Source organism: Thermobia domestica, chromosome 2 (assembly GCF_964235325.1).
Source record: "Thermobia domestica chromosome 2, izTheDome1.hap1.1, whole genome shotgun sequence".
Lineage (NCBI taxonomy): Eukaryota > Metazoa > Arthropoda > Insecta > Zygentoma > Lepismatidae > Thermobia > Thermobia domestica.
This window is the reverse complement of record NC_137455.1, coordinates 145,366,733-145,388,317: the sequence shown is the minus strand read 5'-3', so window position 1 is coordinate 145,388,317 and position 21,585 is coordinate 145,366,733. Positions and strand designations below refer to the sequence as shown.

At 31.0% G+C, this 21,585-nt stretch overlaps 1 protein-coding gene across 3 annotated transcripts in view; it reads right to left on the bottom strand.

Annotated features, from left to right (window-relative positions):
• Window positions 1–15,135: 15,135 nt before the first annotated feature.
• The window catches only part of LOC145675978 (uncharacterized), a 157,015-nt gene continuing 150,565 nt past the window's right edge, over window positions 15,136–21,585 (bottom strand). For 2 of the 3 annotated variants that reach the window (XM_081746809.1, XM_081746817.1), the window contains 2 exons: window positions 20,871–20,984; window positions 15,136–15,872 (listed from right to left, as the gene is read on the bottom strand). In XM_081746809.1, the coding sequence (XP_081602935.1) occupies window positions 15,718–15,872; window positions 20,871–20,984 (269 nt within the window). In that variant the 3' untranslated portion in view covers window positions 15,136–15,717. The remainder of the gene's footprint in view (window positions 15,873–20,870; window positions 20,985–21,585) is intronic. The other variant, XM_081746826.1, reaches the window with a different exon arrangement.

Below are 21,585 nucleotides of genomic sequence, written 5' to 3'. Positions count from 1 at the left end.
TAAGGTAGAATTACTACTATCACTACTGTCGATTGACAGCAAGCGAATGATTATTCAGTAGATTTTATAATTGTTAAAATTGTTGCAATTTAATATCAATGAGTTGAAAGAAAAAGATTAACTAAATAAAATTAGTTTTACACTTACACTTACACACACACAAACAAAAAGAAACAGTTTAAGTCCCCTTTACCTTTTTATCGAAACACCGGATAACTTTCTGAAATGAAAAGTACAAACCACCGTATTAAATTTTCTCGCTTCTAACAAGTAGTGGTACAGTTATTACTGAAACATTTACTAATGAAATGTGGAAAAATTATAATAGATGTTTTCCGAAAATTTAATTCTCACTTGACTTTTTCATGAAAATGACTTTTCCATTATTGTAAAGTAGTTACTGAAATACTTGTTTATGGAATATGAACAAAATCAATTGAATCATTTTTTAGAAAATCATCCAAAAAGAAAAAAGAAATTACCTTCAAGTGGCCATATTTCTTCTGGATATTTCTAGAAAAACTACTTATATTATAGTGTTGTCATTGCAATATTGATTTATGAAATATAAACACAATAGCTAGAGCCATTTTTGAGAAAACAGCACATCTTGATGTTCACCCTCCACTAAACTATATCCCGCTTCTCTTATTTTTGAAGGCAGGAAGAAAATTTGACTTTCTTTCAATGGAGAATCTGATAAAAAATTCAATTTTAAATTTCGTGTCGATACTTATTTGAAATTTAGTGTTTTTTTTTTTCAGCACCAAACCTATATGAGATATGGACCTATAGTTTAAGGTCCAATCCGCACTTCCATAATGCATTCAAATTCCAACGCTCTCTCATCGGGAATCGAACCTGGAACTACATGCACCAAAGATATGCGCGCTAGTCATTAGACCAGCGTGGAGGGCTTCTCGACTTGTTAAATGGTATGCTTGTAGGTGAATGTACATACATCAAAACGGGGGAACAGATGGATGGGCATTTAAAGAAATCCCCTTTTGGGCATGTAGGTGCCATGAAACGTGTCAAATCCGTTGAAATCTCAAATTCGATTTTTTCACGATCACCATATTTTCTTTTCTCCTATCGCTGCTACTCACCCTAGCCTGGTCCGGTTGTATTTTTTTCTACCCTATTAAAAGAAATATTATGACAGCACTCCTTCGCCAATTACTTCTACAATATAATATCCCACTATTACTTTTGACTTTTATGCAGGGCAGAGTTTTTAGCAATAGCTGTGTGCTTACTCCAGTTATTTACAGAAAGTATTGGATAAATCTTTTTTTATATAATTTAACCTATATTTTCATATAATTAAATTTGCTATAATTTATTGTTACCAATTGCAATAAATATAAACTTCTTTTTATTTATACACACACACACACACACACACACACTGAAAAGTTGATCTTCTCGGCAATTTATTTTAGTGAAGTTTTTCAATTCAATTAATCACGAATGACCTTTTCTCGCGTTGCCACTCATGCCATGCTTAGAAAGGAAGAATTCTTATCACGGAAGCAAAGCTTTTATTTTATTCGAGACATCTCATGAACTTAGGTGAAGACTGTGCCAGGTACAGATCGATACTAACGCGTGTCTAGGTAATATATATATAATTATATAGAATTCTCACATAAAAAGAAAAAGAATGACGAATGAATATTTTGATGTTATATTATACTGATTTGTTATTCAATGACATGTAGAAGAAGAAAAACTTAGTTTGACAAGTGAAAAACAAGCTATAGTAAATATAAAGCAATGTCAAAAATGACCTCTTTTTTCGTATTAGAGTTTGTTATGTAAATAAATGTATTACTTGCCCTTTCTCCCAGAATTTTTCAAAGAAAAATTAATAATAAAATAAATATTTTTGAATCATGCTTATCTTAAATAATAAAATAAATTGTATTAAAAAAGTGAAAATATCAAATAAATAGTACTGAAAAGTCCAAAATAATTGTTTTCAAGAAAAGTTACTTTTTTAAAAATCAATTTTATTTATGCATGAGTAAAAAAGAAAAACATGGGGAGCACTCTCATGTACGATCAATTTATAATGTACTTGCTGTAAGCATCCTTCGTTACCAGGTTGTATTTGAGAATCTGAACAAAAAGAAGGAAGAAGAATGTCCATGAAAAAGTGTCCCCACAACCATTCCACTATCCGGATATTTATCCTCTCCTATTATATGAGCCCATATAACAAATATGTATTATCGATTGCATATATGCAAGGCGTTTAAGAAGTAACCAGAAACGTGTGTATATTTTGATTTTCCATAATCTTCCCTCTGGCTGAAAATCGAAAAAACGTCTTGGTACGCGATTAGAATTGAGACCTATCTGTTTTAAAAACTTTGGTGGGTTCTAGATGACCTTTCTATGCGAATAAGTACAGATGTATATGAGAACGTTCCTCATGCTTTTCTCTTTAGTCATCCACAAATATATTTTATTTTTTATAAAAGTAATTTTCTTGAAAACAATTATTTTGTACTTTTCAATGCTAGTTATTTGATGTTTTTACTTTTTTTAGTACTATTTATTTTATTCTTTAAGGTAAGCATGTTTTAAAAACATTTATGTTATTTTATTTTCTACTTTTTAGTCATGCACAAATAAAACTTATTTTTTGAAAAGTATTTTTTTAAACTATTATTTTGAATTTTTTGAATACATTGTCTATCGTTGTACAATTATATGTTTCCTTTCCTACATATTTCCTGAGACTCGATGTATTTTTACACTGTAGTCTACCTGAAGAAGAGATTCAAAGATTGCACAAAAAAAGAGTTTTTCTTTAGGTAGGGTAAAATAAAGAAATAGGTCTATGACTACAAAAGCATTAAGCGCTCTAAGTAGTTCGTTATAATTCTTCGTTTACACTTGTTTTTACCTATGACTCCCTTCATGTTTCCAATTCTCACCTTCATGCCAATGGGGGATGAATTTGGATTTAAACGGTATCGGGAGTGTCATTATTCATTTCAGTTTCTGAAAACTATCGACTGAATACTAATATCTGTCGTTTTCGATTATTTTTACTTGTCATCCGTTTATCCCTGACCTACCCATGCCAATGAAGATGAACTTGAACTTTAATGGCATCGAAAGTGTCACTATTCATCTCATAGACCCAGAGAACTATGGATTAGACACTAATATCGGTCGATTTAGATTATTACCAACTTCCCACCTCACACCTCAACCTCATCTCCATAGACAATGAATTTGAACTTGAATGGTATGAAGTGGGTCACTATTCGTCTCAACAATATAGAAAACTATGGTTTATACATTAATATTGATTGTTTAAGAAGATGTTTACATATCACATTCTTTTTACTCCACCCCTCATCCGTTATACCGATAATATAATGAATACCTAAGTTAGATCACGGTCCATTCATGTTCTAAAAATAATCAAAATCGGCCCAGCGGTCTAGGAGGGGTTAGCCGTCGAACATTTTTACGTTTCATTATACTTAAAAAAATATAAATATTTAGAAATACTGTGTATAAAAGTAAAAATTGAATATCGTATTTTCACTAACTTTAGTCGGTGTGCGAAATTTCATCATTGTATGATGTCGGAAAATGAGTTAAATTAAAGTTGCAAGATTTAATGACATCCCCCAACCATTGTGTTAAAAAATACTTTTAAAAATGACATCAATTTATTTATTTTAAAAAGTAAAACCAGCTACAAAGAAAACAATACTATATAGACAAAACTTTCAGTTAAACTAGCATCCTGATTCACATCTATATTACTTAGTGACTCATCTTTCGAAAGCACATCAGTAAGAAATTAATTATATTTATCAGATACAAATTAGTTTGGTAATTTTTACATTCAAGTTAAAAGTAAAAGAAAGAGGGAAGACGAATTTTCAACGGATGCAGACATATTTCATGAATCTGACGTACCATACAAAGCTTGTTTCTACCACCATAGCCGGTACGAAACCCTTGTTGAGAAAGGCTTCCATGTAATTTGAAATTGTAAGTATAGTGAAGTTGAAAATAATTCCGTCTTGAACTGATCTAAAATATTGAATAACCATCTAGTATATGTTTACTTGGGATTTATTCTTTAAAAACCGTTCAGCATTAATTTATGCACGTACTCACTAAATATCGACGGTGTTAATGTAAAACGTTGTAAGTCTCATTTCCAACTTTTTTCAGGAGAGCAAAAAAACAAACATTAACTTCCATGAACTTCCTTGCAAGACACAAGTATAAAAGTGGTTTATTTGCCTTAATAATACACACAAGCTTACAATATTATTCTCACCTATGGCCTGACCTATAGTGAGCTGAATAAGATAAAAATCCACATTTTCAATTGTTTGAGGGTTACGACCTTTTACCTTAATACCGTCGATATTAAAAATTAGTATGTGTACAGTGTTAAGAGAAAGTATATTTTTCATAGCAGTACATAAATAAATAAATAAATAAATAAATAAATAAATAAATAATCTATTCCAGCAAAACAAAAATCATCTTCATTAGACTGTTTAGTAGCATAAAAATTCGTTTTTCTCAAAATCTACACTCAAGAGTTTATCCTAAGGATGTCATTTGTTTAGCTCAATGTGATTTACCAACAGAGAGATAGATATCATTATTGAACAATATTTTATTTCAACAGAAATTAAAGTTTAAGAGATAATGATAAGTATAGGCTTTATTTAATTTTAATGTTACTAGGGCAAAAAATGTTTAATTTAAAATGTTAAATAGACCTTCGTTGATTTTTTTTTTTTTTAAATCAAAACACATGTACGCAGTTTATTGAAATTGATATTGTAGTACACTAAGTTATTCAGATTGAAAACAAGGAAAGCAAAATTATAAATTGAATAATTTATGCTGTTTATATTTTAATATTTGTTTTTTTTTTTTTTTTTTTCATTTAAAACATTAATTTATATATTTCAGTGAATATTCCTCTGTGCGTCTTTTAGTAGTAACCTTCGTTGATTATATATATAAAGACATTGTTGATGGTAATAAAAATCCTGACCTAGAAAACAATTTGTATCGATTCCTCTTATGTGACGGCTAGATCATATCATTCATAGTGTTCTTAATATATTCAAGAGTATATTTGTAACGAAGTGCTTATGATCATTAAAATTATAAATTAACAGAAATTACGCAAGAGATGCGTAAAAAGAGGGTTGGCCTAGCAAATTACCAACCTACCTAGACAGTAAAGAAGACAAGGTTTTCTTCAAGAATCGATTACAATTTGAGTCAACAAATGATATTTTATTTGATAACAAGTGATATTTTATTTGATAACAAATGATATTTTATTTGGTCGCTTAGTACTGCCCAAGAAAGTGCGAGAATTATATTTAAAATGATTACATAATATCAGCTTGGGCTTGTGTAAGATGATTGATTTAGCCTCCGAAGAAGTATGGTGGCCCGACATGATCAATGACATTATGAATTATTTTCATAATTGCGAGATGTGTGCGTCATTATCTAATAACATCAATAGTAGTCGTTGTGGGACTCGGAATAATACCGAGAAACTATTTTAACGTATATATATGGAGATCGTTGCTTCATCTTTGGATTCTTCTTATTAATTTTGATAGATATTTTCACCGAATTGATAAAAACATGGTTTGTGGAATCCACGAATGCTCAACATACCATCAAAGCATTAGACAAGTTATTTCAACTCACAGGACTCCCAGATACAATAGTATCAGACAATGGTCCACCGTTCAAAAGCTTCATCTTTCAACAGTATTGTAAATAGAGATTGATTAGGCAAGATGTTTGGACCATCGCATCATCCACAGAGTAATGTGCGGTGGAGAGAGCGGTGCAAATCGTGAAGAAAGCATTACGAAAAATGTATTTATAGAAGGGTGGACATCTTTATGTGGAATTAAATTATTTGTTATTATACACACCAACAATCGGATGAATGTTTACCCCAGTATATCAACTATTTGCCTTTAAACCACGCACCTGGTTCTCGACTACAATTCCAAGAACATTAGTTACTAACAAAACTACGTCAGAAGAAGAATAAGTTCGTACTTCAAATATTTCGTCTAGGAATTAATTCGTGCATGTGGACAAGAGATGGCGCAACGAACGGAGCGTCCCACAGTTCCGTGTATCCACACATGTGTTGCAAACCCCTGTCATCGCGTATCGTTCGTAGTATAGGGCAGTGGATTAAAGCGTCAACAACACCAGTTTGTAGTTAAGTGAACATGGCGCAATTTGTGCCTGATAAAGTGTTTTTGCGGGGTGTCCTGCTGCATTACTTTAACATGCAGAAAAGTGCGACTGAAAGTCATCGTATTTTGGTGGAAGTGTATGGTGACCATGCTCTAGCTGAGTGAACGTGTCAGAAGTGGTTTGCACGGTTTAGAAGTGGTGATTTCGGCTTGGCAGACCAAGAGCGAGCTGGACAGCCAAAAAAATTTCAAGACGAAGAATTGACAGCATTGCTCGAGCAGGATTCGTGTCAAACGCAGGAACAACTTGCAGCAGCATTAGGCGTTGATCAAACAACAGTCTCCAAACGCTTGAAAGCCATGGGAATGATTCAAAAGATGTCACATTGGGTTCCACATGAATTGAAAGACAGAGACGTTGAAAGACGAAAAACCATTTGCGAATTGCTGCTTCAACGACAGAGCAGAAAGGGGTTTGTGCATCGAATTATTACGGGTGATGAGAAGTGGATCCATTACAAGAACCCTAGACGAAAAAAGGCCTGGGTGAAACCAGGTGAACCAGGTCCATCACAACCAAAACGAGATATTCACTGTGCAAAGGTTATGCTGTGCATATGGTGGGATATGAAAGGTGTGGTGTACTATGAGCTGCTGCAACCGGGTGAAACTATGAATGGAGAACGTTATCGACGACAATTAATGCGTTTGAAGCAAGCTCTGGCCAGAACACGACCAGAATGGGAGAACAGACATGATAAACTTATTGTTCAACATGATAACGCTCGCCCACATGTCGCAAAACCGGTCAAAACCTATTTAGAAAATGTCGGATGGGAAGTTTTACCCCACCCGCCGTATTCACCACACGTTGCTCCTTCGGACTACTACTTGTTCGATTGCATGAACAACGATTTGATTGGACAGTGGTTTACTTCTTCAGAAGATATCGAAACATGGGTCTCTGACTGGATCGCTTCCAAGGATGAGGACTTCTTTCGCCACGGAATCCGTACATTGCCTGACAGATGGGCGAAAGTGGTGGCTAGCGATGGACAATATTTTTCTTAAGGTATTTATGTATTTTGTGTTTGTACTACAGCTTCAATGTGTGCGTACCAACCGCACGAATTAATTCCTAGACCAAATACACAAGCACAATTAAAATGTGATCAGACAGTATGGGTTGCAGAAAATCCAATAAAAACCCAAGTTTACAAAAGGAATTTTCATACATCAAATTGATAAATATCTATATCAAGTAAGAACGCAAGATTTAATTAAAATTGTTCATAAGTAGGAAATAAGATCGTTCCTGGATAAGAGGGATACAATTAGCACGAAAACAAGAAATGTAGGATATATGGACAAAAGAAACACCAGAAAAACTGAACTTGATTTAGATCATGAGGTGAGCCGAAACAAAATGTTAAGGTCTACAATGTAAAGACAGTCTGACATTAACAGTGACTTGAGAGCAGATCGCCTTCTTGCCGTTTCTTCTAACAATGATAAGAAAGAAGATAGTTCACAAGCAGCACATAAACTAGGTAATAGCGAGGTAGATCAAAGCATAAGTAATCTTGCAGAAAAAAAAAAAAGCTGGAGTTACGTCATTCAGGACTAAAAGTTGAATGTGCATGTGAAAAGTAATCATTATGCAGTTAAGGCAAAAGTTACATTACTTTGTTTAAAGCACAGGGAAGATGTTGGTAGGGCAGAACATGTTTTATTTAAAATGTTAAATAGATATTCGCTGATTTATTATGAAGAAAAAGACAATGTTCATAATATTAAAAATCCTGAACTATAACACAATGTATAAGTGTCTATTTCTCTTACGTGACAGGCTAGAGCATTCGTAGTGTACTTAATGTATTCAAATGTATATTTGTAACTAAGCGCTTATGATCATTAAAATTATAAATTAACAATTAACTATATCATTTACTAGCGTCATAAAGAAAAGGTTGATGAGAGTATATTTCGGTATCAGTTTTACTTTAACGGGGAAAAATGTCCAAAGATGAGACATATACCAATCAATAGATACTGAACTTAACAAAATGATATATATCTGTATGAAAGCTCATACATAGTTTACGAGAAAATTGTGAAAAAAATATTTTCTTAACCTAAAAACTGATGCTGTAGAAGAATCACGCCACTTATTAAACGCTAACAATATTGTAGAATTAGAACACATGCCCAGTTCTAGGGTTTTTAAAAAATCGATTTACATATATGGAGTAAATATTCAAGGCGTGATTTGTCCGGTTTACATGAATTTCAATGAATATGACCATTTTAGTAGGTTAGTAATATTTAGAAATGCTCCCAGAATATGAAGGAAGATATTCTTACTCTAGTTCATGTTAGAACATTAAATATAATTAGAGATCGGATATTAGGCAAAATGCCTATTCTATAATATCAAAGGTATGATCAAAAAAAGTCTTAAACTTTATATGGTGGTTATAGTTTCAATTTAAGCCAATTTATTCTGACTATTTCGCCCATTTCTGCCTAAATAATTGCTTTAGTGCCTACTGTTGCCTATTCTATGCATTTTCTTCAAAATAAGATTTTATTGAGGAAAAATATATGATTTACTATTTCAAGAAAGGATTCTGCTTCTTCCCAGAAATATAAGTGTTGTTTGTAATTATACAATGTCGTAAAACTTTGGACTGCTATGTGTACTGATAAAGGGCTGTAAAACTTTGGACTGTTGTATGTACTGATAAGTGTATAAAATTTGGACTGTTAAGTGTAGTGATAAAGTGCTGTAGAGAATGTATTTACCAAATATACTTGGAATACATGTCAAGCTTCGTTTTTATGTATACAGTAAAAGAAGGTATTAACAAACAGGTATATTTCTGTATTCTTTGAGCATTATCTATGACTTGAATTTATTTTTTAATTGTATTGAGAATTTATCTTCATTACTTCGAATTACATTTTAGTGTTTTTTTTTTTTTTTTTTTTTAATTTTAAGTGCCAATTTGCTTGCCTATTTTCCAGGTTTTTAATGCCTGAACATCCGGAACTCTAAATATAATATTTTAACTTTCTTAAAAGCAATGCAAGGAATATATTTGTTGTGTATCGCTAATAAGGTTCTAGAAGAAAGGTTTTTGTTTGATACTTCTACACCATAACGATTAATCCCATAATATGTACGTTACAGTTCGCAGTCAGCTTTAAGAAAAAGCCACTGAGGAAGTTGGGAGTTCCCACTGAAACTTTCTGCAATTACTAATGACAGACGCACGCCAAGGTTAGTCCAATTGTCACTATTCTTTCTTGTGTTTAAGTTTTTATCGTCTTCTGCAATCTTTCTTCCATATCACTTTAGAATTATGAAGCCACATTTACTTTCAAAACAAGTAAATTGTAAAATGTCTCTCAAATTAGGAGCCGAAGATTTCTACTTTTCTATACTTGAATGTTTACGGTCATTCAGAGAGCATGTAAATAGTGCTTCTCGAAATTTCAATCTACGCTCTTACTTTCGAGTGACAATAGCAATTTTGTTGAAATAAATAAATATAAGGGAATTTTCTTCTTTCATGAAAAAAAAAAAAAAAAAATGGATGTTTGTCCATCAGTATGTACACAGACCTGGAGTACAAACAGCTCAATGTTTCGAGACCAAATTTTAAAAATTACAAGTTCTTATGAGATTTCCTGGTGAGGTTTTCGATTTTTTTTTCCTACGCACGAAATGCAGTTAAAAATTAAAACAAAAAGGCTATTTCCTCGAGAAAGCTAGCGATTTCGTTCTATTTCATTACTCAATCACAGGCACACTCTAGAGGAAAGTCACATCGGTAAAAAGTAAACTTATATATCGCTTCAAACTAAGGGAAGAAAATTTATGTGATATATTAATTCTTTTAGTATACGTTAGTGCATCAAGTAAATTTTCTTTCCTTAGTTTGAAGCGATACAAGTTAAATTTTACCCGTGTAATTTTCCTCTAGAGCCACCTCGTAAACATTTAATAAACAGTGTTATAGCATGGCGTAGGTTTCTTCTCTCGAAAAGTATCCAGGAGAGGTAGTTTACTGATGGAAGCAATTTCTTAAATAATCGAGTAACAACCCCACAAAACGACATGTCATTTCTCGTGGAAAAATCCAGAAGGAGTATTTTACTTTTGGTAATTTGATTTGTTTGAACGATTTTATAGAAACAACTTACACGATTTTGTTCGTATTTCATAAAAATGTATTAACAACTCTAGAATATAAGTACTGTCTCGGAAAATTTGAGAAAGGTTATTGATGTGGCGTTTTACTGTATTTTTGAATGATTTTCTCAAGGAATAGTTTGGACATAAATAAAACATACATATATGTCAGAAGATATTTCTGTGGGACATCAAATAACAGTATTTTGAAAGATGATTTAAAAAATATATATACTGTACTTTTTTATATTATAAAATATAAAAGATATGTTGTGTATAACAAACGTAATAAATGAATAAACTGCCCACATCTTTTAAAATTTTTAATTAATTATTCCGTATTTAATTAATTATAATTGTAGACAGTGAATACAATCCCTACTATGATTCGAGTGTTTAGTTAATCTCTAAGACAGGAGTTCCTCGGATTTATTATCATCCCTTTCTCTGATAAATAAAGAATTTCTCTATTAAAAATACAGCGTTTTTTCCGTAAAGCAGAATAAACATTCTATATAATTGAACTATAAATGGTGATCTTGAGAGACGAACAATTGTCAACATGTGAACATATGTAAATACACTTTACATTTCTTTTCTTAATTGTGTTCCCATGATATTCATCTCTGTTTTACATTTATTGTAAGAGGTCATCATCCCCTATTGAGGATGACGATATTTTGCTGATGAAAATATTTTATCTGCAAATGGATTTTTAACATGGTTCATTATCATAGTTGGAAAAACAAATGAAAAATTTAATGCGTTAAAGACAATACAACTAACTTCAAAAGTAATCAATTAAAATTGTAAACGGCATTTTTCACTATTATGCAATAAGAATTATCTTGAGTTGGAAAAGTTATATAAAATTTAATGGATAAAATTAATGACATAGAAAAATTAATAAATTATTATGGAAAGTTACTGTTTTCAAACAAAACTCATAAATAATAAACTAACATACAAAAGTCTATAAATTCAGAAAAATTGTCAATAAACTTTGTATATTTTTAATATATTTTTGTAGCTGTTAGAATACAATTTTAGTTTATATATATAATTATTAAAATATATTAAAAATGATAGGTGTATGTCGTATCAAATTAACATTTAATACTAGGTACGTATGATAATCTTCAATAATGGTGATTTCGTTATTACAAAGTCCGTAAGTCCATAACCCAGACTTCAAGCCATGTTGGTGCCACTTAGGGAAAAGGCGCCTGCACTCATTCATTTCTGTAACGACACCTTTCTTGAAGGCTTTGAAATAAGCTACACAAAAATTATTGCGTTTTCGAAAAAAAAAAAGTAAAGATTATTTTTTAAAGTTATGAATTATTTTAATGATTATCAATTAAAAATTAACTCCTGAAAAATATTGATGAAATTAAAATTAACAAATTTGTAAATTACTTTAATAGTTAATTTGTTTAACGAATTAATTACAAGTCTACTTACCGTGAGGATTAGCGATGGTATGTAGTTTGAAGCCACACATTCACTCATTATTACAATAATTTAGTTTTTATGGGGTTCTTGAAGAGTTTTCCTAGTATTTTAACATTTAACGTATCTATTAAATCTGTCAATGGACTCTGAAGTCATTAATTCCAAGCATCTGTTTACAGAGGAGTTGGACAAGATGTTGGACAAGCTATTTATAAATTTCATGGTAGTTTACGTAGAACACCACCATCAGTTAGATGTTATAGAAATATCTGAATCACCATAGAATGAAATTACCAAAGGACGTCGATCGCCATCTATTACAAAAATATTTTAGTTTTCAGAAAGTAATATATATCTACTTATATATTTGAGTTCATAAGAGTAAATTGTATCAATTATAGAAAGACTCAAGAAAATTTATCATAAGTATCCTTGGACTAAAATTGCAACTATATATACACTGCGCATTACAAGTTCATTTGATAAAGTTGTGTGTTATTGTAATCACTGTCGAACGCCCAGAATTTTTAAAAATTAAAAAGCGGAAGCTAGCAATATAAGTTATATACTAATGAAAGGAGCAAACAACCGATTTTTTATTTTACACACCAAATTCTCTATAGATGCGAATTTCCTCCTTTCATTAGTATATATGAAATCACAATCGTCATATGATGAACACAGGATTGTCCAATCACAGCAGGGGTTTGTGGTACAACCAATGTAGTCTGAGATGACAGCACCGACTTTGAGAGTGAGAGTGGCTGTTCTGGGAAGCGGACTACGCCCTCCCCGCTGGTCTAGTGGCTAGCACGTGCGCCTTTGATGTACGGGGTCCTGGGTTCGATTCCCGGTGGGAGAGCCTTTGCAATTTTAACTGTCCTGGATATGCATGTGTTCGTGCCCCTGTCGAATTTAGTAAAGAGGACTTGTATATGAGGAAACTCGGATTGCTCAGGAAACAGGTATGATCGGTTGATTAAAAAAAATACAAGGTGGCGTAGTGGTTAACGCATCGACGCGGTATGCCGGAGGTCCAGGGTTTGAGTCCCGGTTCAGTCAGTCACTTTTTCACTCTTTGTGTTAACAGCATATACTTCAACACGAGGCGCCTCAAAAATCTTGTCGTTACACATAGTCTGGTGTAACTACATAAATAATTTTTCGAAATTCTCTTTTTAGTTTCTTTTTTTAGGCATTAACACGTTGGCTGCCATGTGTATGAATTTCCATACACACGGCTCCTTCATGCAGCGCCTCGTGTGTGGTTTTTCATACACACGGCTCCTTCATGCAGCGTCTCGTGTATGGTTTTCCATACACACAAATATATATTGCACTTTTTCACGTTCGCTCTATAGGTGTGTATGCTATTACATACATATGGCGTAGAAGTTAAAATTTAATATCCGCGCCGCGCGTATGCAAAACCATACACAAAGAAAATTATACATTTATGGCGTTAAAACAAAAGCGAAAACAAAGTATTAGTGGCGGATTGTTGCCCGTGGCGCACAGATGAGAAAGGTCAAAATATATAGTGGCGGTCAAAGTATTAACTGATGTCTCAAATAAGAATAAAAGTACAGTATGCTACTTAAAGAACAAGAAAAGTAATGGAAGCTAAACTTCTCTTATTGCTAGTTAATGTAAATGATTTAGCTTGAAAACATAGTTGTCGTGCATCAATGCATCAAGATCAATAGCAGCCACAGGGCTTCGGTACTTTGACGGTATAACACTACTCTTCATTTAAATGTCATTAATGAATCAATGAAGTCAAGTTCTTTTCGTGGTACAGTCATCAATAAATTTTCGATCATTTTACTTCCTTGAAATTGCGATTCCTAAAAATATCTTCTACTTTCTAGTTTTCGGCTCTCCTCTAGAACTTTGTTCACGGAAGATACAAACAGAAGAAACGAATTAGTTCATAAAATATATAGAAAGGAACGGACTCACCAGCACAAAGTGAAAAAAAAAAGGAAGGTGTTGGTTACACATCAAATTGTATTGCAGCACGCTTGGTGGGGGATTAAATTGTATATTCCCTTGTTCAGGCGGGGCAAGCTGCCAGTTCATGTTAATATTTTGCTATTGTACTGTACAATATTGTATGTATTTTTTAATTACTATCTCCTATTCTCTATTTAAACAACGTTTGTCTATGTTAAGTTCTGGATTTCTTTTTAAGAAAAATTAAATTTGAGAAAAGTTCTTCTATTTCACTCTTGGCCCTAAATATTCTTGAATTTACAATATCATGTTGTTTTTCTTTTAAATATTTTGTGGGATATGAAATGGGGTGTTCCTTGATCTGTGTCTTTATATTTATTTTCGTTATGCTTATATAACCCTCCAGGAAACTGCACTTTATCTCGTAGACTCCTGGCGTAATAACTTTTAAATTGGATAATATTCTTTTTCAATGCAGTTATCAATCTGGAGAATATAGATAGTCCAACCTATTTTTGTTTGTAGTCTTGATTTTACGCCTATCCAAATGTCGATTCCTTTTAACCTGATTGTGCTAATTTAATAAATTGGATACAGACTATCCATTCAGACTATCTAGCTTCAATAAATAATCGATCTCTTTCTTTAAATCGGACTTCAATAAAAAAGTTTTAAAGCACGAAGAAAAATTATTTTCCATATATTGAATGTCACAAGCGAATATGCGAATCTATAGTGTATGGCAGTGGGCTTATGATAAACGTTGATATTTATTATTATCATGTCACTAATTTTGAATTTCTGTTTCATAAACGAATTTTTTTGGGCGCCTTGTTGATATGTAGACGATGCATGGTTAATTAAAAATTAAACGTATGTATAAGATAGCACGACCAGCAAATTACGCTGAAATTACGTTAAAGATTGTCATATACCCCACCCAGTCTAATTTCTCTTAAGACAATAAATGTAAAAAGTCACGAATACTTTCGCCGTAAATGCTGCTTCTGTGTGAGAATGTTGTAACAAGAGTTATATATTCTCTTAGATATACTTCAATTACAAGAGCAATGCACATTACAATTGTCAAAAACAGAGGAACAGCGTTCCTTTCTATTCCTTCTTCACTTTGAGCACCAGCCGGAAAACAATGATATTCCTGTACAACACAGAACGCTGATAATGTGAGCATGAGGTGAATGAGGTGAGGAAATGTTGAAATGAGTGAGATAAGGTGTCATGCTTACAAAATGTCGTGGTGTCTACAAGATAAAAACAGGAAAAAATCTTATTAATTTTCTATTGCCAAAAATCAGACCATACATTCAATACAAACTTATTTTTACCTTTTATATCAAGTACTAAAACGTACTTGACTTTATAGTTAATAAGGGCCATGACTTAAGTAATAAGAACTGAAGATGGAGGATATGACTGGTAACTTAATCATTTGCCGATAAGAGCAAATAATATCTGTATATATATTCTTTAATGCAATGTACGTTAAAAAATAATCCCCCTCAAGAAATAATCTTGATATTCATTTTTCCTCATTAATTGGATAATTAAAAGGAAAAAAGCAGTCATAATCATATCACAAAAATGCACTGGTTCTTCTCTCCTTCAAAATTTTAACATTTAATCTCTTCAGTTCTTTCACTCAAACGTATTCTTTAAGAAGTAAAAATGAGAAATAATATTACTAGAAAAGAAAGTTTCCCGTGATAACATAGACAGGTATATACACCTATCTCTTTACAACGAACGTCTATCACAGATGGATTTTATTAAACCGACATGTAGTATGCATCTGAAATGTACTGGAAGAACTGATATTTAAAATCTTAATTGAAACAGTTCATATTTTCATCGTTTCACGTTTGGCCCTTTGCAGTTTCTCTCGTGAACTTCAAGGCGATCAGGGAAGAAAGTTCTACCACAGTGTTTGCACGGAAGGAGCTGTTCTAAGTGAGCCTGCCAGATGGCATCGAAGGTAGCTTTGTAATCCAGCTCTCCGGATTCTGAAAAGAAATAAAAGAAAATTAATAACAATTGTACCGTCTCTCAAAACACGAAAATATTCCTTTTTCAATCAGTATATTACTCTTTTCTGTGGTCAGAATCTTTTAAGTCTTTATTAAACGCACAGTTGTGTACAAAATCTCGAATTTTTAAGTTTTTATCATACGTACTTTTGCATATCTCAAATCACCAAAACTTTCTTTTGAGAGTCTTCAATTCGAAAACATAAGCGTAATAATGTGAAATGCAAGCAATGATAAATCCAAACTGTTAAAGCAGATTTGTTAGTGTTTAATTAAACTTAAAGATGAGAATATTTAAAAAAAATAAAAAAATAAAAAAATAAGTGAGTTACCGTTTCTTAATACAACTGTATTTATCAAAACAGGATTCTTTTAACACATTAACTGTAGACATTAGTAATTGCTTAAGGATAATACTAGACGGATGTTAAATAGTAACAGAATACTTTTAAGCATCCTGCTGCAAAGCAGACTGCTACAAACGGTTTCCAAGAGCTACTGTCGTCATCCTTAGTGTAGTAGAGGAAAACTTATGCTGCTGAATATTTTACATTATGAGGATACTTTGAATCTGTAGAGATGGACAATTATGGATATGGAATCAAGATGGTAACATTTTCATTTATATATAATATTTTAGGAACACATCCACTTTACCTCTACTTAACTGTCCATCGTCTATAAGTTAGAATTATCAAAAAGAAAGCCAATGATGTGATCGGCTCTTATTTTTTGAGGAAGAGGACAATCACATTACTGTCAATGGTGAGTGATACAGAAATACGCTAATGCACTTTTAGCGGCCTTAACTGGTAAATCATGACAAACTTTAAACAAAACAAAAAAAGACTTATCGCATGATAAGTCCCCGGAAGCATTCTGCCGAGAAATGATCATAAGAATTCACTGCGAAGTTCATGACCCCTGGATTACTTTCTGTGGGTTATCTAAAGTTTTTGATCTATGAGAATAAGCTAGTAAAAGCTCTTGAAGTGAAAAGTGAACACTAAACGTACCACTGCAAACGCGCGATATGTGTGCAAAAATGAATCTTCAGAATCCACTTCACTTACCGATGCAGAAGAAGGCATTTGAATGATATTATCTTCAAAAACATAATGTCAATTATTGCTTTTCATAATAAAACGAAACTTATTCCATTATCACATGTAGTTTTCACTCTATCTCATTTTGAAGTCCTGAGGTTCTTTTTGGTAAACTCTACACATAATGTAAATTGTTCAGCAGCAAAAGCTTTCCATGTACTATACTAAAGGTAACAACAGTAGGTCGTCGAAACAGCTTATAGCTCTCTACATTGTTACAGGATGCTTAAAGAGGTTTTCTTCTCCTTTGTTTCTTTTTCTTAAATATTAGTAATAGTAGTAACAAGAATAATATATTCAAAATAAACACATAAATAGAAATGTGGTTTTCACTACTTTAATTAGTTTAGTTATAGGTATTTGCGAATTAATGTTAGTCACGTTTATTGCTACTTTTACTATTTTCATTGTTTCTACTTTTTTTATTTTATTTTTTTTAAGGGTATGGCCATTTTCTAGCCATTCCATCTCCTTGAATATACAATTTTCCATACTTACTATTATAAACTTCACGCGCTTATAGACTAATTAGCTAATAATACTGTATTATATTGCATTTAGTTGGTATTATCATTCAAAGTCACAAATTGAACTATTTTAAGCGATTTGAACAGTTGAACTATTAACTATAATTGTTCAGTCACAAATTATTGTATTTCCTGTACTGGTTTCGTATTTTGGCACATAACTACATCATTTACAAAGCTGAAGACAAACAATAAAGGCAAATAGAATAGCGTCTGTCACTTTCTTAAAATTATTTCAAATAGTGTAGATACTTCAATTTGCCTTTAGACCTTGGCAATATTGTTTGTGAGAAAAAAATCATTATTTTATGTTTGTAAAACATCGGATATAAAATGAATTTCATTCATGGTTGAAAGAGTAAATAGTAACAAGAAAAAAATAAGAATTAAATAATATTGCACATAACTACAGAAAACAACAGAATGATTCTTTCGATACTCATATATATCGACACGTCGCAACAATAGGAAAATTATTAACACTAATGAAGTTCTAAAGTACTGATTAAATAGCAAAGCATAAGAATAATATCATTCTTAAGAAAGAAGCTCGATAATACTGAGAATGGTTGAAGACCTGGGCTAACAGAATGCATTTCTTTTACTTGGGATGGAAGGATATTTTGAACCTAGATTCAATGAACTTCTAGATTGCAAGATTTAAGGTCTATCACTCGATAAAATATATTCAACAAAAAGAGAAATAAAATCATAGCAATTATCTTATTAAAACTTAAAAAAATATACTGGACAAAGAATTCTGACACGTCCTTACTAATTCAAATTAATTCCAGTATGTTATATCTAGATAATAATTAATAGAGTGTTTGAAGTAGGTCAGAAAAAAATACGGAAATGCAGAACATTGTCACGTTTTAGTTTTTACTTCCATGGAAGATAGTTATTCTTGCTTTTCTTGTGCTTTCTTTCTTAAAATTGGAAAAATGCACACGAGTTTTCAGATAATAAGGGGACGGCGATTCCGTAATTAATTCTCCATTTATAATCAGGTTATAAATGCATAGTACAACAAATAAGCAGAGGAACTATTCTGTATTTGTTACCAACAATAAATATATTAACTACTGTTACTCATAATAAGTGGAAAAAGCTTACTAGTGAGTCAGTCTATTAGAAATGTTCAGATATATTACTTCACTGACTTGAGTTTAATTAAGCGAGAACTTATGATGACAGGGCACAATAAAGTAATTAATAGAAATAATTAATGTGATGTAACAGCAAATACGTATAATTATATATTACAAATAATTATATATAATTTTTAAACAGGACTAGATGGTATTCTGCCTCAAATATTTTAGTAACGCATTAAAATATTATGAAACTTATTAGACATGTTCTCATTGTTGATACTATAACTGACTGGGTAATGAAACTAAACAAAAGAAACTTCTCCCTTATGTCGTATTTTCTGACAAAATATTTTAGAAAAATCTCTAAACTGATCTATTTCCTTAGAAATGGTATATTCCCATTATTTCTATATTCTTAATTTTCTATATGTTCCAACTCCAAACAAAATCAATGTACCAACTTCAATCTTTAATTTTCGAGAACTTTAGTTAAGTTTTTCACATTAATGACAAGTTTATTAATTTATTTATTTCTGTTCTCTTCCAAAACTTATAGAGTAGTACAAAAATAGACACACATAAATTAACATAAAGTAGCATAGAACATTGTTTTAAATCTGACTAATAGTATGGTTTAAAACGACATTCTATACTCACTATTAACACAATCTCGTTTTATAAGCTGCAAATTTATGCAGTAAAGTTTTGTTGTTGAAATGAATAGGGATTTAATTATTTTGATTTTATTTGCTTTTCTTTATATTTGTTTTAATACTTTTGTTCTATAATAATAATAATAATAATAATAATAATAATAATAATAATAATAATAATAATAATAATAATAATAATAATAATAATAATAATAATAATAATAATTTAATACCATATATTATGTAAGTAATATTAAAATTATTCACAACATTCAAGGGACAAGATATCAGGGATTCAAGGGACATTTATAATAAAATCAAGATAATTGTTTCATTTTATATCTAATTAGTGCTGCTTGGCACCAATACAGTATAGCAAAGGTCCATTGGACTATGTACATAGCACATACAAAATTTGGATTCAAAGATAAAGGACACCAAAACTGATGCAAATATAACTATAATTTCAAATGAAGGTGCGCCAAACGACTTCACAAACTGTGGCGATGGACAGGCACTAAAGTAACAATCCTATGTTAATACTGTAATCATTGTATTGTCGCAATTATTTCTTGTTAAATTGCATGTCATATTCATACTTCCTCGCAATTAATTAATTTTCAAAATAGTAATAATTTCAAAATTTATCTTTATGAGATGAATTATACCTAAGTTCGTATACAAACTTACAGTAGTTAATTGAATATCAATCTATTGTGAAAGTTTCAACTAATTTATATTTACTTTCGCTGTATTTTACTGAATAAGTTAGGTAGAACTTGTTTGCTAATATCACTTTATTAATTTAGATTCGATTGTATTATTCGAATATATGTTCAGGAAAAAGCAAATTAATTTTCAAGTTTATTGGAAAAATATTGTATAGAAGAACAAATAAAGTGTTAAATTTAACATTACATCAAGATTCATTATATTTCACCAGTGTTAACTTTAGTGCTCAAAGCATTATTATTATTATTATTATTATTATTATTATTATTATTATTATTATTATTATTATTATTATTATTATTATTATTATTATTTTGTTTTGTTTTGCTAACATTTAAAATATTAGGAGAATTAGAATCTTTGTTAGCTAGGTATCCAATAATATTTAATTTTTAAAATTTCTAACCTGAAATACAAAACCAATTTTGATCCATCTCCAAAATAGTAGAAATTGTTTGCTGTTCAACTTATTCTGAAATCATAGAACACATGCCAAAATTTGTTGTAATCGGGATACAATATCTTCCACTATAAATCAGTATATTGTTAATAGTTTCAGAATTAAAATCTTGGTTACTGAACAATTTAGGGAAATAAATTGTTTATGTTAAAAGTATTGTAACTGAAACCATAATAAATATTCGGGACGTGAATATATATATACCGGAAAATAAAATAATCGATTCGAGAAGAATTAAAAAGCATAAACTAAAAGAAATAAAATAATCTTTTCAAAAACTATAATTTAACCAAAACATGTAAAGATGATTCAGAAAAAAAAAATAAAATAACAAAGTAAAAGTAATTAAACTAATATCAAAATAACTAGGAGGAGGAAACTAATAACCAGCGCACATACCCTTCATAATAAAGACTTCCTCGTCAGGGCGTTCTGGAGGAGGTTTACGTGATGTATCTGAGACCGCGTTATTCTTAATACTTTTCTGCTCAGTTTCCCTTGGACCACCTGAAGCTAAGGAATTATAACAAAATATGTCAAAAGTAATTGCAAGGTCGAAATTAAAAAATGGCATTCATTTCTCCATTTTGTTTTCTATTATTAGTATTCAATTAGCACATACAGAGTTTTTAAAGTTAGAAAACAAAGGATAGTGTTTTATTAAAATAAATGAAAAAGCAATAACCAAAATAGTGGTTCAAGTAGGAAAGATAAAAATTACTTGAAAATCAAATTGCATTGTTGCAGACTTTTCATAACATTGTCAGGTTAAAATTAATCGAATTAATTGCTTTTGACTTAACTTCAGGTGTTTTAACACAAAATTTGCAAATAATATATGCTCATATGAATTTCTAAAAATACGATTTTACTTTAATATCGCGTGTTAGTTCAAAGATAGAAAGGAAAACTTGTTTAGCTTATTTCATTATATATATGATGGGCCTTTTAAGATACTAAAAATGTAGATCCTTATAATCTTTAATTGAAAGCAAGTACAATATTTTCTTTACATATTTATTTTCAAAAAACGCTAAGCAGTTTATATAATTAATTTTGAACCTCTGAGCAAACTGGGATAAATGTTTTTTTATTTATTTATTTATTTTTAGAA